This window comes from Callithrix jacchus, chromosome 16 (genome assembly GCF_049354715.1).
Source record: "Callithrix jacchus isolate 240 chromosome 16, calJac240_pri, whole genome shotgun sequence".
NCBI lineage: Eukaryota > Metazoa > Chordata > Mammalia > Primates > Cebidae > Callithrix > Callithrix jacchus.
In genome coordinates this window covers 96,364,461-96,384,911 of record NC_133517.1, presented here as the reverse complement: position 1 = coordinate 96,384,911, position 20,451 = coordinate 96,364,461, and the positions used below count along the sequence as shown (strand labels likewise).

Genomic DNA, 20,451 nt, shown 5'->3' with positions numbered 1-20,451 from the left:
TTTTTTCATCCTCAAAGGATAAACTGCTCTACATATATTGTGGAGATGCTGCATTAGGACATGCATGTATATCTGATCCCTCCCACCTCTTAGCTTTATCTCCTAACTACTCCCTTAATCTAAAACTTTGCTGGCCCAGAGCAAATTTACTCATTTTTTCTGCAATGCCACACTTATTCTCCCATCTGTAACTATCCTTCCCTTTCTCTAAGGTGCCCCCACCTTTGACCACATGGCTCTACTCTTTCTTCAAAGTCCCTCTTCCCCTTGGGGCTTTCCTGATGGCTCTGGCTTTCTTTGACATGCAGGTCCACACTACACCTTTTTATTTTTTAATACAGATTGGGTCTCACTATGTTACCCAGCCCGGTCTTGAACTGCTGGGCTCAAGTGATCCTCCTGCCTTGGCCCCCCAAAGTGCTGGGGTTACAGGAGTGAGCCACCATGCCCAGCCCATATACCAAACTTTTTTTATTTTTTTTTTTTGAGACAGAGTTTTATTCTTGTTGCCCAGTCTGGAGTGCAATGATGTGTTCTCAGCTCACTGCAACCTCCACCTCCCAGGTTCAAGTGATTCTCCTGCCTCAGCCTCCTGAATAGCTGGGATTACAGGCATGCACCACCATGCCTGGCTAATTTTTTGTATTTTTAGTAGAGACAGGGTTTCTCCACATTGGTCAGCCTGGTCTCGAACTCCCGACCTCAGGTGATCCGCCTGCCTCAGCCTCCCAAAGTGCTGGGATTACAGGTGTGAGCCACTGTGCCTGGCCCAAACTTTTGACACCAACTACTTGTGGTCTGGGATTATTCACCCTCTTGTATATCACGTTGAAACATGAAATTGTCAACATAAAACTCCTTTTGGCCTACAGGGACGGCAGTCATATGTGGTTCAATTTATGTGTCTTCTTACCCCAAATACAATTCTTTGCATTTCTGTTGTCTCTGATAGCTTCTTCTATTGTGTAGGTGTTTATTAAAAAGAGATAGAGCTTGACTACTCTTAAATTGGCAAAATAGTAGATAAACTTCCATTTTAATCTGAACAGGATCCTAGTTCACTAATACATTCACTTAGGATGATTTGAGATGTTTGTGAGTCTCTCTGCAAAAATATCTTACTACAGCCTAAAATTTAAATATAAAAACCTCCAGTACTAGGAGTTACAGCTGTAGGCATATGTTTATAAATATTATAGGATTTTTAATACGTTTCAAAAAAATTATTCACAGAACTTTAATCAACAAATTTTATATTCATGAGGATTATTTTGTATTTATTACATAATTAGGTATACAACCCAGTTAGAACATTAGAATACTGTGCTTTTTCTAATTACACTATACAGATTCCTCTGACCATCTCCCTTACTGTGGTCTTAATTCTATACAAATTACATTAATTACCATGAGAGAAATGAATCTAGATAAGGAAAAACCTAGTGAGAAAGTATGCATGTTTTTAAAGCTAGGAGACTTACAAGGTATCTGACAACAGGTGATTCCCAAATTAGAACATTCAAAATAGCATGTTGATTGTTGAACTGCCCTCAGTTCTCTAAGGACAGAATACAATGATAACAACGGTCAAGCAGAGAATGGGGCAGCCTGTTACTTTGAGTACATCCATATTGGTAGGCTCAGAATTACGTGAGAAAACAAATCAGCATTTCATCACCTCCTAGCTCTAGTTCTGTGTGGATAGGTCAGAGAAATCCCGATTTCTTTGTCAGTGATTCTGCTGCTTAGAGCATTCACATCTTTAGAAATTGACCCCAAGTATATTTATGATGTTTTAAAGTTAGACTTTCATTTATGTAAATTCAGAACACATAAGAGACTTCATGAAGCCATATAAACATCTATTTTAGAGAAAAAATAGAATGAGCTTCATATTAGTTGATTTGCATTTGCCACTTGTCATTTTATGAGCCATTAAAAACTAATGCTATACTGTCATGATGAAGTGCAAAAATAAAATACAAACTATCTCTATAACTTGGTTCCTATTTTTCTCTAATCTTGAGATTTCCGTAGAGTGCTGTTATATAATATCTTGATGAATACAGTCTTTCTTAATGCCAAAAAAAATGGGAAGAGGTTACATTTCCTCCACTGACGGTAGGCAGCCCACCTGAATCCCCAAGTTCTTTCACTGAGATAGCCTCCACAGACATTTTAAAATATGAGAGTTTTCTTCAGAGATCTTCTTCCTTTATGTTCCCAAAAACGCAGTCATCTTTAGCTATCTTAATCTTGCTTTTTCTTGATAGAAAACTGGAATAGTCTTTCTGCTGTGAAGTAAACAGAGAGGTCAGAAATGTAAACAAGAGGAAATCATTTATAAAAATAACAAAGTCAAAGAGGTTAAAACAGTACTGAAAGGACAACAGAATGCTTACGTTTATACAAGCAATGGTTATTTTAAAGAGTTTTATCCTGCAGAAGCTTTATTTTGGGGCGAGTGTAAATACACTCGTTAGGGCTGAGAAGAGCGCCTCCTGCTGATTTTCTGAGTTTGATGTGTCCTGACCATCTTTCAAGGCCCTGGGATGTACCCCAGGTAACATTCAACTCTACCTGTCTTGCCTCTTTCCCCTCTTAAAGCCATGTGGTTTTCAGTTTTTAACTTTGCCCAAAATCTTTAGTGCACATTCCACACAAACACAAACTTTAAAAAAGAAGCCAGGTATGGCTCATGCCTGTAATTCCAGCACTTTGGGAGGCTGAGGCAGGGGGATCACTTGATGCCAGGACTTTGAGACCAGCCTGCCCAACATAGCAAAACCCATCTCTACCAAAAATACAAAAACTAGCTGGATGTGGTGGTGCACACCTGTAATTCCAGCTACTCCAGAGGCTGAGGCAGGAGAATCGCTTGAACCTGAGAGGCAGAAGTTGCAGTGAGCCGAGATCATACCACTGCACCGCAGCCTGGGCAAAAGAGTGAAACTCTGTCTCATTAAAAAAAAAAAGTATTATGCTTATTTGAAAACATTTTAGAGGTTATGGTTACCACAAATCTTTAATAAGTAATTTGCCTTCAGTACTTACGAAATCTCAAACACTGGCCATGGAAAGTGGAAAGTGAAAAAAAGATGTGGAGCCCCTCAATGGGCAGATCGGCTACAGAGTTCTTTCTACAAGGGATTTGCCTTAATAGAGGAGACTCAGTGCAAAGTGGTTAAAGGGACAAACTCATTTTATTTGTTATACGACAAATAAAGACTGTTTGGGTTCAAGTACTGGCTCTGATATCAACTGGCTGTGTGACCTTGAGCAAGTGACTTAAACTTTTTGCGCTTCGGTTCTCCATGTGGTAAGCCAAGGTTAATAATGGTGCTTTGGTTGTTTATAGGGATTAAATGAGTTATACGTAAAAAGCAATTATAGCAGTTCGTGGCCTGGGATAAGGCCAATATAAGGGTTTGCAAAATAAATTAAAACCAATATAGTTGGACACTCGGCCTCTTTCCGACCTGCTGGTCCCGCATGAGGCAGGTTGACCTGTACTAGAGTCATCTGAGAGGACAACTGAGTTGATCACAGTTGTGCTGAGTGCTATCCTTTGTTCTAGGACAGGGGCCCTCAAACTTGAACATGCACCAGATTTGTCTGCTGAGCATGTTAAAGAGATTGCTGTGGCCTTCCCCCCAGAGCTGCTGATCCAGTAGGTTTGGGGCCTGAGAATTTGAATTTCTAATAAGATCCATGTGATGCAGATGCTGTTGGTCCAGAGACCACACACTGAGAACTGCTGTTCCAGGATAATGGTTCCAATTCTGGTTGTATATTAGGACCACTTGGGGAGTTTTCAAAAATTCCATTTCCCAGCCCCTCAGACCACTTAAATCTGAATTTCTGAGGGCGGGGCCCAACCATTAGTTTTTAGAGCTCCCTAGGTGATTCCAATGCACAGCCAAAGTTGAGAACCACAGCTCCATGCTGTCAGTATGCTGCTAAAATGGGTGCATTAAAATGAAGAATTCATTACCATCTATACTTTACAGATAAAGAAATGGAAGTGCAATGCCAGGGTCCCTAATGCAGTTAGGCTTTAGATCTGTGACAATTGCCAGTAAGTGGTGGAGTTTCTATCTCCTCTCTCTGGTCCAACCAGCCAGAAATGCTGTTATTATGAAGGAGAATTCTTTGCATTTGTGCTGGTTTATTTTTCCCTGACTGCATTCATTCAAGAAAGGACTTTATATACTTACATAGTTATAAATACTGTACATTGATGCTAAGGATCATTTACAGTACATACAAATACTGTACATTGATGCTAAGGACGTGCCAGTCCCTGTGACAGGTGCTGGATAAATAAGAAATCCCATTCAAATGCTACTTAGAAGCCACTTTCCTTTCATTCACCTACACGAGGATTTGGACTTAGAAAGGAAGAGTTAGCAAGGGCACGGCTAGTTAAGGGCACAGTTCCAGGGTCAGACTGCCTGCTTCCTTCCATCAGTGCAACCTTGGGCAGGTCACATAACCTCTCTGTTTCCTCAACTTACTTACAGGGCTGTGAAGGAATGTGTTAATTCACATAAAGTGCTTAGAATACTGCCTGGCAATAATGAGTGCTCGGAAATGTCATTGGTTGTGATTTTTTTTCTGTTATTATCTGCACAGCAGACCTAAATAGTCAAAAAAGTATTTTATAAACTTAAAAGTTGCTTTATACAGAGTATACTGCAGAAAACCTATGAGACCACAATAGGCTAGATATCCTAACATATACAAAGTAGAAAGAGTTGCCTCCAAAATAATGCATGGGGTATACAGAAAAATCGCCAAAGAATTTTGTGTTCTTCTTGGAAATTTTCTACGTAAAAATTCCTTGAAGCTCTGTGGGATGCTACAGTAAAAATACTATACTTCTATAGTGGCCCTCCAATTGGCCCAATCTACCAAGAGGAGCTTCTGAGAAACAGAATTCTGGCTTATTCTTGAAAGTGGGATGAGTTTGGTTAAAGAGGAAGAAACATCAGATTTATTTATAACGTATCAATTACATAATTTTACTCACAGACCTGGCTTTGCTGAACGTGGTATTTTTTACTTTTGCTTTGTTCCAGAACTTCAATCTGCTAAACAGATTAGTGAAATGTCAGTCAGCTCAGCCCGGAGAAGCAGCACACAATCTATTCAGCTAGCACATTTTCCCTCCCACGATAATCCTCTTAATGGTCCCAAAGGCTGCCAGTCGGCAGGTACACCTGCTTGTCATCTGTGCATTCCTCTTTCATGTGTCAGGGTCTAAATGTTACCGAAAGAGAGACCTCAAAAGTTAAGTAAAACTTAATGTTTCACATTAGTGGTTGCCCATAGATTTTGTGATTTAAGAAGGCTTTTAAAAGAACATCACATGAAATGAATTGTCTTTCTAAATCCTGAAATAATTCTTGGGGTTGCAATCCATATGCTGACTCAAAGCCTAGCAGGGCTTTGGTTAATCAAAAGGCACCATTAATCAAACGAAGAATCAAAGTGAAGTTCAAGACACTTGAATATACCTCCTGTACATAAGGTAAACCCAATATACCAGCAGGAAACAGATGGTGCAATCTTGGGGTAATTGAGGAGAATTTTAGGAAGAAACCATTTAACTATTTAATGGAGGTGTGGGCAGGATTAAATCAAATCCATGAAGGGATGTTGGGGCCCCCAGGGAGCAGCAATGAAGGGGATTTCTGAAGGATTTTTACCATCTCTAGGCCCGAGGAAGCAAGGGAGCAGTTGTGACTGGAACCAGAGAGTAGCTGCAGCTACTCGGAGGAGAGATTGCCTGACAGGAGCTGCAGCCTCCGTAGAGGGGCGTTCCAGCCACAGAGACCCGGCAGGGGCCAACGTGGAGAAATAAACACCCCACTTTCACTTTCCTCCCACCCTCTAATCTCCTGCTGGGTTTCCCAGTGAGCTACCCAGGGGTGTCCTATCTTTTGACTTTCCTGGATCACATGGAAAGAAGAAGAATTGTCTTGGTCCCCACATAACATACATTAACACTAATGACAGCTGACGAGCTTTAAAAAAAAAAAATTGCTAAAGTAAATAAATAAATAAATAAAACCCTCAGTGTTTCAAGCAAGCTTATTAATTTGTATTGGGCCACATTCAGAGCTGTTCTGGGCTGCATGCAGCCTGCAGGCTGTGGGTTGGACAAGCTTGAGTTATCCCATCGAGGGCAAGGTCGCAGTACACAGTCTCCCAGAGCACAGAGCAGAGTGGGGGGTGAACCTGGAAAGGCAGAGCACCTGGCATACCTAATAAACACCACCTAACCAGGGCTTGGGGGGAAAGAGCTCTTAGGCTCTTCTTAATGGGAAAGAAAAGAACTGCTATTGAACAACTGTGCATTCGGGAAGTAACTCAAACGGCACAGTATTTATTCACCCTACGACTGTCAACGTCTCTGTACTAACTGCCTTTCTCCTCCAACAAATTAGCTCTTTGACCCTGGATCCTCAGGTTTAGCCATCACATGGTAAATACAGGCATTTGTCAATGACAGAATGAAAGAGCGGATTAATTGTTTATTATGGCTTACTACTCATGAGAACATAGACCGAGACATTTCAAAACCAGTGGGCTAAATAACATGTCACTGCGAAAAAGCATTACCTTTTAACTATGGTTAACTTCATTGTAAAATCAATTGCTTTAAGGAGGTATGCATAAGACTTCCTTTAGGTTAGTATTCTTAATGGAAATGTTCACATATTTAAGCCTATTTCAATAATATTTTATTTTTATTTTGAGACAGAGTCTCACTGTGTTGCCCAGGTTGGAGTGCAGTGGCATGATCTTGGCTCACTGAAACCTCTACCTCCTGGATTCAAGTGATTCTCCTGCCTCAGCATCCCAAGTAGCTGTGACTACTGGTGTATGCCACCATGCCCAGCTAATTTTTATAGTTTTAATAGAGATGGGGTTTCACCACGTTGGCCAGGCTGGTCTCAAACTCCTGACCTCAAGTGATCCACCTGCCTCTGCCTCCAAAAGTGCTGGGATTACACACATGAGCTACTGTGCCCAGCCTCAATAATTTTTAAAAAACCAGTTAAGTCTTGGTAAATGAGAAATTAACACTCTGATGTCTTGTGTGTTTTGCTACTGTTATTATTATTTTACAATGTTACATTAGAGTCTTTAAATAGTCTTGCACCCATGAAATGTAGAACTTGGAGCAAAATTCTCAGAATTTTTCTCTCTCCTAATCTTCTTCCCCTTCTGCTCCCTATGTCAAAGTAAATAAAATAGAACCACTACAAATGTTAAGCAATTTCATTGACTTGTTGCAGTCAGAACTTCAATACTTTATATACTAGGGGGAATAAAGCTGGGGAAAAAAGCAAATCCTTTTTCATAATGCCGTATTCCTACACTTTCTTTTTCATCAATAGAGTAGTTTCTGTTAATAACATAATAACTTTTATCTGTGCAGCAATTTCCCCCTTGCTCTCGAAAACTGTGTTCTCCTGCTATGCTCAGATCATTCTCCTGAATGCCATACACAGTTTTTCCATTTTCTGCATTGGACCATCTCCTCAGAAGCCTAACATTCCTCAGATATCAGAGGCCATTGCCCTTGGTGTTTCCCCACCACGCCATATAATAGAAACGTGTAAAAGTGCCAGTTGCCTTTTAAATAGTTTCACCTTGCCTAAAATGAAAGAAGAATGGAGGGGGAAACACATCTAGTGATGGTAGTTGAGGATGGAGTGAGAGGTATAAGGTAATCAGAGTTAGAAAGCCATCTTGTTCTTTGCCATTTTTTGAGGAAAACTAATTTTGAAATCAGAGCTACTTTTAAGAAAATCAAAAATATATATACAAATTAAGTATAGATTATTAGAAATATAAATTGTCTGTTTGCCAGGCATGGTGGCTTACACCTGTAATCTCAGCATTTTGGGAGGCCAAGGCAAGCCAACTGGTTAAGCTCAGGAATTTGAGGCCAGCCTGGGCAACATAGTGAGACCCCTCTCTCTACAAAAAATACAAAAACTAGCCAGGCATGGTGGTGTGTGCCTGTGGTACCAGCTGTTTAGGAGACTGAGGTGGGGAGGATGGCTTCAACTTGGGAGGCAGAGGTTGCAATGAGCTGAGATTGCACTACTGCACTCCAGCCTGGGAGACAGAGCCAGACCCTGTCTAAAAAAAGAAAAAAAGAAATTGTTTTTAAGTCAGAAAATTATTCACCAGCATATCCTGATGTATATCTCATATACCCAGATTATGGTTCAATATAAACAAAATAACAATGCAGTTTCAGAAATTCCTTAGGAACACATCTGTTGCATAAAATACATCTACTTTTTTTCTTGGTGTCTTTTGGAATTCTCTAAATGACAGAGATTGTTGGTAATCTACTCCATTATCCATTCTGCCCTTCTTCCTTTGTAGTTACACCCAGTTTTATTTGAATAAACAACAAAACTGGCTAAAAGACCACATTCACCAGACTCCCTTGCAGCTAGGTGTGGGCCTGTGACATGACTATCTCTTGGCCAGTGAGGTGTAGGGGAAATTCTGTGTGAGACTTTTGAAATTTCTCCTTAAAAAAGGAAGTGATATGTTCCTCTTCATATGTTCCTCTTACTTGCTGCATAGAATGTGAATGTAATGATGGTGGTTCTGGTAGGCACTTCGGGCATGAGGTGAAGGCCACACACAGAAGATGGCATCAGAAAGGTCTCTGTTGATATGGAGCCCTCATCCAGCCCTAGTCTGTCTACCTCTGGACTTCTTTCAGATGAGAGAGAAACAAATTTCTATTGTGTCTGAGACACTTGTTTTATCTTTTGTTTTCTATTACATGTAGCAAAACCTAACTCTAACTAACATACTTTATTTTACATAAAGCAATCCTTTATAATTCTGCTCTAATTAAGAGCAGCAAATATTAAGGAAATTGATTCAGGCTTTTGTATAGGAGCATAGCTTTAAGAAGACTGGTACACTTTTTTTTCTTCTGGCTCATGGTTAATATTGCCTTTAAGGCCCAGGTACAGGTGGCTCATGTCTGTAATCTCAGCACTCTGGGGAGCTGAGGTGGGAGGATCACTTGAGCTTAGGACCTCAAGACCAGCCTGGGAAACATAGGGAGACCTTATTTCTACAAAAATAAAAATAAAAAATAGCCGGATATGGTGGCACATGCCAGTGGTCCCAGTTACTTGGGAGGCTGAAGTAGGAGGATCACCTCAGCTTGGGAGGTTGAGGCTACAATGAGCCATGACTGCACCACTGCACTCCAGCCTGGGTGGCAGAGTGAGACCCTCTCTTTTAAATATATATATATATATATATATACACACACACACACACACACACACACATGCATGCACACGCACACACACACACACACACATATATACATACATATACATAGCATTTAAGAACTTAACATGATATTTTTGTTGTGGCTGTATGTTTATATTATTCGTTAGTGTATTTGCTTGACCCAAATTTTAATGATGTCTTCATAAACAGAGCACAAGTTTTAGCTTTGAAAACATTACCTAAAACTAAGCTAATTAAGTTAACAATACATTTCTTTTTTCCCTCATTCCTTCTTACGAGGATAAAACTAGCACTATTTAATCTGCTTCTAGGGACCATCTGCTTTATATATGGGGCTCATTTGGTTACAGTTCTGTCCCCTGCTCCAGATTCTTTAAGGTGATCAAAATCTTGGACTCAGAACCTGCCCTGCAAAATAAAGACCTTTGTGCCTCGTCCATACAAGCCTTCTACAAATGCTATGTGTCAATTTTGACTTTCTGTGTTTCCCTAGAAAACAAGGGAATGTCACCATGGTACATTTATATGATTCCTTTGAGCCACTAAATGACTTTAATCAACTGTCTTGTGGGGAGGCCCAGTACTCAGGATGAGTTCAAATAACTGAATTGTCTGCTCTCTCTACCTCTACCCAGAGCTTTGTAGATAAAATTCTAGATTAAAATGCAGCCTATTCTTACAAAATCCTCTTGGAAACCCAATTTTCAAAATGAAAGGTCTGAACTTTTCATTTCAAGAGCCAAAATAAGTTAAAAAAAAAAAAGAGTTTCTGGAAATAAAACTTGTTAAATAGTTGGATAAAGCAATACAAGAGTACTGACTAATGTGATTTTGCTAACCTCACAGATAAATTATGGGCTTCAATTCATCTGCAAACTTGAGGAATAGAGTGTAGTTGTTTTTCTTGAAAATTTTAAATCAATTACTACATTCTCTGTTTTACTGAGTTAATTCTTCAGCTATTCATTGTACAAGTACTTCCTGCTTCACGTACCTTACATTTTATTCATGTACATTTGAGAGCACTTCTCCTTTTTAATGAGACTACTTCAGTTAATTAATTTCTCTTTCTTCTTTTTTATACATATAATCATCTCAGCCTAAGAGGGTCCATTTTGCCTGAGACGTTGGAATTTTATTATACTACTCTTTCAAAAGAGTCTCTTTGATTCTTTTATTGCTTTGATTTACTACTCTCTAGTACACTTTGAATTGTTCAGTCACCAAGAGGCAGTGAATTTATTTTCCCTGGAAAACGTATGTTCAGTTCTAGAAGAAAGAGAAATAGGTACAAAACAACTATTTTCTTAGAAAAAAGCTGGAAAGTCAAGTAAGGATCAATGTTAACTAAAGATATCATCCATCCTCTTAGACTAAATGTAAATAAAAACATAAGGAAAGCTTCCCAATATTTTTTAGTATATTTTTAAAGATCAATGTAATATTCTACAAAAGAATTAAGTTTATGAATGTCAGCCAGGCATTGGTATTTCTTTTCTTTCTTTCTTTTTTTTTTTTCCAGATGGAGTCTTGCTCTGTCGCCCAGGCTGGAATGCAATGGCATGATCTTGGCTCACTGCAACTTCCGTCTCTTGGGTTCAAGAGTTCTCCTGCCTCAGCCTCTCGAGTAGCTGGGACTATAGGCACATGCCACCACACCTGGCTAATTTTGTATTCTTAGTGGAGATGTGGTTTCACCATGTTTGTCAGACTGGTCTCAAACTCCTGACCCCGAGTGACCTGCCCACCTCGGCCTCCCAAAGTGCTGGTATTACAGGTGTGTGCCACCATGCCCAGCCCCTTAGACTAATTTTATTTAAATTTAGTCTTAGAGGATGAATGACATCTTTAGACATTGGTATTTCTAATCATTAAAAAAAAACAAATCATACTGTCCTGTTTGGGACACAGTTATATCATGATGATGACTAGGCAATTAAAACAATTTAGGATCTAGTTTTTTCACGGCCTTCTCACCAACCCTTTTGATGAGTTACTAGGCCTTTAATAAACAAATGTGCACTAGAACAATAAAGGTTGATTTTGTATTGAGGAAGAAAATAGCCTTGAGAGTTTATCTTACTCCTTCCCCCAACTGTTAAAGGCATTTTCATTTGGCACAATGGAAGTATCAAGAGGCTATGGATTCTTTCTAGAGACAAACTTTTAATAAGATCATCCTCACTGTGTTACAGATCTCCTCAAGACCATGACTTCAAGATGTAGCTTCTATAATAAATCTGAAAGCCTCCATGTCAGAGAAGGCTGAAATAAAACAACACAGAGTCGAGAGTTAGAATTCTCAGTAAGCCAAAGATGACTTCTCATTGGAAAAATGACTTCAATTCTAAGGGCAGGCTTCCTTCTGCCCTGCCATCCTGATCACTGAGCTACCAGAGGGAAGAGGAGCTCACTTCTGTGGTTTGGAGTCCTCCCTTTTGGACCAGACCTGCTGGCCCAGGGAGCTCCTGAATGTAGTGTGGTCTCCAGCTATTGGCTTATGGTGGGAACGTAAATGAAATTACACACAGGGAACAGCACTCACCATTTCTGGATTCTCAGCAGCTAGCTTTACCGTGTTTTCTGAGATCATCTTTTTCAAGCAGCTACTCAGCAAAAAAGCCTAAGAAATGCAGAAATAAAGAACTCTTGTCACTGAAGAAATCTTCACTCTCTTCCTTCCCTCCTCACACCACAAAGCAGATTTTGAGCTCTGCCTCCAATAGCACACTTTCAAGAATTTTGATTTCTTCATTACCTTATAGAAATTTACATAAGATGCAATTAGTAAGTAACTATAAATTTTCTCAGTTATGTGGATATGTTTACAGCAAATTTTTTAAAGACATGAAAAATGGCCAGGCTCTCACTATTCATATTTTTCCTCTGAAAACTTACCCCTTTGCATCCCATGTTTCTATTATTTTGTAAGCAGATCATGTTTTATGAGCAACAAACAATAAAAACTAATTATTATTACTACAATGAGATGAACTGATGATGGTCAATCCTATATTTAATTGTATACGCTGTATACATAACTGAGAGACCTATATTGAGCATAAATAGTAACTGGATTGTTTGAAAGAATATATTAACACCTTATTGCTTCTACTAAACTGAAAAAAAAAAGGGGTTAGCTGTTTTTCTTCACATTCTTATTTTTCTTTTTTTGAGACAGAGTCTTGCTCTGTTGCCCAGGCTGGAGTGCAGTGGCTGCCATCTCAGCTTATTGCAATCTCTGCCTCCTGGATTCAAGCGATTCTCCTGCCTCAGCTTCCAGAGTTGCTGAGATTAGCCTGCCACCATGCCCAGCTAATTTTTTTTTGTATTTTTAGTTGAGACGGGGTTTCACCATGTTGGCCAAGCTGGTCTCAAATTCCTGACCTCAGGTGATCCACTGGCCTCGGCCTCCCAAAGTGCTGGGATTACAAGCATGAGCCACCTCACCCACCCCACTTCTTATTTTTTCTAGTATCTTTAATCACTCACTTTCTAGACTGATAGTCGCCTCCACTATCATTCGTGGCTTAATCGTCATTAGTTCCAAGACACTCATTGTTGTACACCTTGCTACACAAAAACTGCTTCCTTATTCCAGGCTCTTCGCTGCTATGAGGCAAAATGAAGGTTTCCTATGATTTTCCCATTTGCTTCTTTCCCACTAATCCTTTTTCTCTCTTGTCCTGCTTTTAATTTTTTACTTGCTGTTTTCTTCTTTGGTCCTACAAAGGTTTGGGACAACTGACGCTCAGAGTTGAGCCTACAGGACCTTAGTGCAGGGCTGTGTTGGAGGAGGGGATGGAGAGGAGAAGGGAGGAGAGAGGGAGAGAAAGCACAGGCCGGCGTGGTGGCCCAAGCAGAAAGTTCTTGGAGAGGAGAGCACGGAGAGCAGAATTAGAGGGAAAATGAGCTATATACAGCTCTCAATGTCCTGTAGGGGTATAGAGCATGACCGGAATTAATTTCATTTAAAAGGGGAAAAGAGGGAAGAGAGAAAAAAGGGCCGACGTCAATTTTTAAAAGAGTTAACAGATGTGACATTTGTGCAAACATTTTGACTTCCTAGTTTTGCTAAGAACTAGCCCTGTTTATCTGTGCTTATATGTGACCTATGCAAAACCGGATGATAAAATAAACAACAAAACCCGAGCAAATGCAGCTAGGAAGGATGTTTAATAATGTCCAATAACATGCAGACCAACTCCATATTCCTATACAATGTACACAAATACACAGGTCAGGGCTCTGCTATAAACTAAGTCAGGTTTATTAAATATGAAAAGACTGAAATGAATAAAAAATTTTAAAAAGACAAAGTAAAAGGATAGAGTTGTTGTTTTTTTGAGACGGAGTTTTGCTCTGTCACTGAAGTTGGAGTGCAATGGTGTGATCTCGGCTTACTGCAACCTTCGCCTCCCAGGTTCATGGGATTCCCCTGCCTTAGCCTTTTAAGTAGCTGGGATTACAGGTGCCCACCATCACACCCTGATCATTTTTGTTCTTTTAGTAGAGATGGTGTTTCATCATGCTGGCCAAGCTGGTCTTCAACTCCTGACCTCAAGTGATCTGCCCGCCTCAGACTCCCAAAGTGCTGGGATTATAGGCATGAGCCATCATGCCCGGCCAAAATTCAGATTTTGTTTAAAGGGCCTAGAAAAGATTTGGGCCCAAGCCTTCATTTGTATTTGCAAGGCACACAAGTCACATTTCCACCTTTTGCAAAAGTAGCCCTTGAGTATGTACAACTATTATGTATCCATAAAAATTATAATATTTTTAAAAAGTATCCCCGGGGTGCACATAAATAAAACTCACACTCCCGAGGAAATAAGACCTTACCAGGAATCATTTGAAAGAATGTTTATTGCACCTCTTTATGGTGGTTTATACTCATTTGCTACTGATTAGATTTAAAAATCACAGTAAAATTTAACTGCACTTAGCATTCTGAGGTTGGGAGGTAGTTTTACTACCCAAATGTCTCTCCAAGTGGCTGATTATCTTGCCTCAGCAAACCATTCTACCATTTCCTAAAGATGTTTCATATTTAAAGTGAACCTAAGGACCCCCATCTATAACCTAGGATTTTGGTTTAATACTTCATGTTTTCAGAGGACTTCGCTATAATGTAGAGTTGAAGTAGAAGTAAAGAGTTGAAAGGGGCCTTGGTTACCTGAACCAGAATGTTCCATGGAACTTAGCGTGATCACCAGAGATTCTAGTTGAATATAACATTAATACAAAGATTACTTTACTATTTGAATTCCATTTCAGAACATCTACAGTTTTGGTTCCAATTTGAAATGGCTTAATTTAGTAAAAAGGACTTTTTTGGATTTGGTTTTTAGAAATGTTGTTTCTCTTTTTTAGCATTTCTACTCCAGTTTTAGTTGACAGCCTATGGTAGACATGAATAGTTAGCTACCCAACAGCCATTGCCCCTTCTTCTTTCGTAAAGGACCCTGATTTTGTTTGGGATGATAAGGTGCTCAGCCCCAGGCAATGATTCATGCTTAGTCTAAGCCAATCTTAAATCCTGTTCCTCTTTGCTAGTTGCTTGGTTCCAGGCTCCCTTGCAGCTAGGAGTGGTCATATGATCCAGTTCTGGCCACTGGAACATAATAGAAGGTCTACTGGAGGATTTCTGGGGTAAAGCTTTTGCTTTCTAGATAAGAGAGATACAGGCTGAGCATCCCCTAATCCAAAAGTCCAAAATGTGAAACTTTTTGAGAAGATGCCACAAGTGGGAAATTCCACACTGGATCTCCTATGACTAGTAACAGTCAAAATGCAGGTGTACAGCACAGATTCTGCTGCTGTTTTTTCACAGACAATACAGGTATTCTGGTGATGCTATTGTGCTGCTTAGTTACCCTGAACACACAATTTTTCACTGTATCAAGGATATGTCGTATTTTCTACTGTTGATTATTTACATGTGAATAAGTATAAGAAATGGATTGCTTATCGGTAGCATATACATTCAGAGTCAGGAATGATGGTGATGCCCAGCAACCACAGATGGTCCACATGGGTGGCTGAGGTAGTGACATCTTTGCTTTCTGATGGCTCAATGTCCATGCACGAAATTCTTTAAAATGTTTAAAATTACCTTCAGGCTATGTGTTTAAGGTATATGTAAAACATAATTGGATTCTGTGTTTACACTTGGGTCCCATCCTCCAGATACCTCATTGTGCACAGTCATACATCACTTAATGATGATGGGGATATGTTCTGAGAAATGCATCATCAGGCAAGTTTGTCACTGTGCAAACGACATAGAGTGAGGTTATACAACCTAGACAGTATAGCCTACTATACACCCAAGATAGATGATAGAGCCTCCCACTCCTAGGCTGTACACCTGTACAGTGTACTACTGTACTGAATAAATGCTGAGGCAATTGTAACACAATGATAAGTATGTATATCATCTAAACATAGAAAAAGTACAGCAGGAAGAAAGTAAAACTTTTTTTAAAAAAAATAAAGGTACGGTAAAAGTACTGTATTATAATCTGGGACCACTGCCATATATACAGACTATCATTGGCCAAAATGTTATGTATCACATGAATGTATATGCAAATATTTCAAAATTAAAAAAAATCTGAAGTTGGAAACACTTCTGGTTCAAAGCATTTGGGATAAGGGCTACTCAACCAGTAGCTTTTTATCTGCTTGGAAAAGGTCAAGAGAATAAGAGGGATGCCAATCATCTACCTTCAGTATTCTGAGATCATAAACATCTGTATTGCCTAAGACAAGGGTTGGCAAATAAGACCAGATCATCATCTGTTTCTATAAATGAAGTTTTACTGGAACATAGCCAGATCCACTTGTTTATATACTGCCTATGGCTGCCTTTAACAGAGTTGAGCAGTTCCAACAGAGACTGTGTGGATCTCAAATCCTAAAATATTTACTATCTGGTCCTTTAAGAAAAAGTCTATGAACTCCTGGTCTAAGACACTGTTAGTTGAGTCTTTCTATTACTTGGTAACTAAATTCATTTCTAGCTGATCTAAAGGCCATGGTGACTTGTAAAATAAAACAAAAGGTATTAGAGTCCAAAACAAGAGTGCACAGAATACTCTAGTGTCCTGCTCTGGCTGGGTCAGGGTCATGCATGTGTCCACCCCAGCGAGCAAGACAGCATTTCAGCCCAGAGGGTTTTCAAGGTCTGCCCTGAGAACTCACCTGTTTGGTGTAAACAACAAACCACTGCCAGTGACTGTCCTCACTGTACTGAAATCTGAGCTCTAAGTTCTGGTTGAGAGTTCTCTGGGGCCCATCCACATCCAGCAGAGTTCCCTACAAAGGAAAATAATTTTGTATTCAATATAAATTTAAATGCTCATTAATATGTTGGGCAAAATATCAGAATAAGGGAGACTGTTTCTATTTCCAAGAAGGTATCAGTGTATGGAGGAGCCCTGAAAGTGAATCACCACACTTTGATTTATTTATTAAGAGTCGTGTTAGGAAACAAACACAGGTCTACGGAAGTAAACAGGATGGGCACCTAACCCAGGCCAGGAGGGTAAAGGAAGGCTTCCTGGGAGGGCCATCAGAGCAGAGGTAAAACTACCCGAGTTTGTTGTGGTGGTTTTCTTTTGGCAGTGTGTAGGGGAGGTGAGAGGTGGTTTCTGGAAGAAGAAATATAGCAAGTGCAAATGCCCCGAGGCATGTTGCAGACCCTGCGAGGGACCATCTGCGTGGCTGCAGCACAGGCTCCAAGGCATGGAGGGAGGTATGAGAAGAGGCCTACAACCAGATCCTCAAAGCCTGGTGGGAACATGCATGACGAGGGACCATCTGCGTGGCTGCAGCACAGGCTCCAAGGCATGGAGGGAGGTATGAGAAGACGCCTACAACCAGATCCTCAAAGCCTGGTGGGAACATGCATGACGAGGGACCATCTGCGTGGCTGCAGCACAGGCTCCAAGGCATGGAGGGAGGTATGAGAAGACGCCTACAACCAGATCCTCAAAGCCTGGTGGGAACATGCATGACGAGGGACCATCTGCGTGGCTGCAGCACAGGCTCCAAGGCATGGAGGGAGGTATGAGAAGACGCCTACAACCAGATCCTCAAAGCCTGGTGGGAACATGCATGACGAGGGACCATCTGCGTGGCTGCAGCACAGGCTCCAAGGCATGGAGGGAGGTATGAGAAGACGCCTACAACCAGATCCTCAAAGCCTGGTGGGAACATGCATGACGAGGGACCATCTGCGTGGCTGCAGCACAGGCTCCAAGGCATGGAGGGAGGTATGAGAAGACGCCTACAAACAGATCCTCAAAGCCTGGCGGGAACATGCATGATTTTTGCTTTGCAGCATCTATCATTCCCTCTCTAGTAATGGAGTCTTAAATACCTTTGGAAAAACCATCCCTCTTCTACTGTTGGCTATCTGTGTCGAACTGCCAGGGAATGAAGTCAGAGGGAGGCACATGACCCAGTTTCAGGTTAATTGGACAAGTAATTCTCTGTGCTCCTCTTGTTATTCTAGTCAGAGAGACCTAAACAGCAGGTCCTGATAGAGTTCCTATTTCTTAGAAAGCTTGAGCTCCTTCGGTTCTTAACTTTCTCAAGCCTCTGTATCAATTATTCCTTTGAATATGTACATTACTCCATATCCTCCCAGTAAATCCCCTTTTCCACTGGAGTCCAATGTGTTGGTTTCTATTGCTTGCTGTCAAAGAGCCCCAACTCTTACAGATTTTATAAGCTAAGGATCCCTTCCTGCAGATCATATGCAGTACAGAAAAAAGAAAAAGGATATTTTTCCCCACTAGGGGGCAACAGACATTATCCTAAGGGCAACGGATTAGCCAGGTGTGGTAGCTCATGCCTATAATCCCAGCACTTTGGGAGGCTGAGGCAAGAGAATCGCTTGAGCCCAGGAGTTCAAAACAAGCCTGGGAACCATAGCAAGACCCTGTCTCCAAATAGCAGGAATTAGGTTTATATTTTAGAAATATTGGTCTGGCAGCATCGATTAAAACATGAATTGGAGGTCAGGTGCAGTGGCTCACACCTGTAATCCAGCAATTTGGGAGGCTGAGGCAGGCAGATCAGTTGAGGTCAGGAGTTTGAGACCAGCCTGGCCAACATGGTGAACACAAAAAATTAGCTGGGTGTGGTGGCAGGTGCCTGTAATCGCAGCTACTCAGAAGGGTGAAGCAGGAGACTCGCTTGATCCTGGGAGGTGAAGCTTGCAGTGAGCCGAGACTGTGCCACTGAACTCCAGCCTCAGTGACAGGGTAAGACTCTGTCTCCAAAACAACAACAACAACAACAACAAACAAACAATTAAAAAACCCACAAAAACCATGAATTGGAAAACAACTGTTTTCAGACACTGAACAACAGACAATGCAGTACTGTTAACCCAGAGAGAAGGAAAACCAAATGAAGTGAGCCCCATAATTATCCCAGCTTATTGCCTGAAGGGGTTTCCAGAATATAACACAAAGACGGGGAACCCAAACAGACCCCAGAGGTCTCAACAAGTGGAGCAGAAAGAGGTAAAAGTTTCAAGAAGTTGAGATATGAATTTGTGGTGCAGAATACCAAAGACTAGAGCTTTATACACAAGAGCTCTAGAGAGTTTCTGACAAACCTTTGGCTGAATAATGACCTGTGTGTATATGTAGTAAACCTATAGGAGACTGGGGAAAGAACATTGAAAAGCAGTAGGTTGGACAATTGCAGGAGCTGAAAAACAAGGCTGGAAAGAGTTCATGTCCCCATCAGCCAGAGCAGAGAGACGATAGACAAGATGTTAGGTGGAGTCCTAAGAATGGTAGCTAAAGCATAAAGGGCTAAATTACTCCTAGACCAAAGATTGCTCTGCAACTTCATTGAGAAAGTTTAAAAGCAAGCATCAAAAAGGTAAAACTGGGCCAGGCACGGTGGCTCACGCCTATAATCCCAGCACTTTGGGAGGCCGAGGCAGGTGGTCAAGAGATCGAGACCATCCTGGTCAACATGGTGAAACCCCGTCTCTACTAAAAATACAAAAAATTAGCTGGGCATGGTGGTGCACTCCTGTAATCCCAGCTACTCGGGAGGCTGAGGCAGGAGAATTGCTTGAACCCAGAAGACGGAGGTTGCGGTGAGCCAAGATCGTGCCATTGCACTACAGTCTGGGTAACAACAGCGAAACTCTGTCTCAAAAAAAAAAAAAAAAAAAAAAAAAAGGAAAATTGGTTGAGCACGGGACCTCATGCCTGTAATTCCAGCACTTTGGGAAGGTGAGGCAGAAGGACTGCTTGAAGCCTGGAGTTCAAGACCAGCCCGGGAAACATAGCAAGACTCTGTTTCTACAAAAAATAAAAATAAGCTGGACATAGTGGCACATGCTTGTAGTCCCAGCTACTTAGGAGGCTAAGGCAGGAGGATCTCTTGAGCCCAACGGGTGGAGGCTGCAATAAGCCATAATTGTGCCACTGCACTCCAGCCTCAGTTATAGAGTGAGACCCTGTGTCTTAAAGTTTTTGTTTTTAAAAAGTAAAACCAATCCTAAGTAATTTAACTGCATGCCAGAACAAAATCTAATACTCTTTAAAGAAATTCAGTCAAATGCAACATTCAACAATGTAAATTTGCACTGTTTAACATACCACAAAAAAATTACCTGGCATGCATAGCAGGAGGAAATATGGTCTGGAAACAGTAAAAACATCAGTCAGTAGTGCATACTCACTGCGAGGAGATAAAACAAACAGAGGAAAAAGAAAAAAATTCACTCAGTAGAGTTAGATCCAGAAATGACAGAGATGGTTGAATTAGTAGCAAAAATATTCAAACTGCTATTTAAAGTATTTTTCATACAGTCAGGAATTTGGAGAAAAATAGAAGCATAAGAGAAATGGACGATATGTAAAAGACCTAAATGGAACTTCTAGAGGTGAAAAATACAACACTAGAAATAAAATTGCACTGGGTGGAATAAATAGCAATTCAGACCTCACAGGAGAAACTATCAATAATCTTAAAGCTACAGCAACAGAAACTACCCCAAATAAAGCAGGAGGGAAAAACATACCGAGATAAATAAAATCACAGTGGAATTCCATGCCACATCTACTAGGTTGGCTATAATAAAAAAATGATAACAAGTAC

The 20,451-nt window shown here is 40.7% G+C and overlaps 1 protein-coding gene across 4 annotated transcripts in view; it reads right to left on the bottom strand.

The window, feature by feature from the left end:
- Positions 1-1,183: 1,183 nt before the first annotated feature.
- Positions 1,184-20,451, bottom strand: part of SNX31 (sorting nexin 31) — a 77,226-nt gene continuing 57,958 nt past the window's right edge. Inside the window, exons 11-14 of one of the 4 annotated variants that reach the window (XM_002759349.6) lie at positions 16,519-16,632; positions 11,858-11,935; positions 5,037-5,093; positions 1,184-2,294 (exon numbers count right to left, since the gene is read on the bottom strand). In XM_002759349.6, coding sequence (XP_002759395.4) covers positions 2,199-2,294; positions 5,037-5,093; positions 11,858-11,935; positions 16,519-16,632 — 345 coding nt within the window. In that variant the 3' untranslated portion in view covers positions 1,184-2,198. The remainder of the gene's footprint in view (positions 2,295-5,036; positions 5,094-11,857; positions 11,936-16,518; positions 16,633-20,451) is intronic. The other 3 variants (XM_017965656.4, XM_017965657.4, XM_008983407.5) reach the window with 3 other exon arrangements.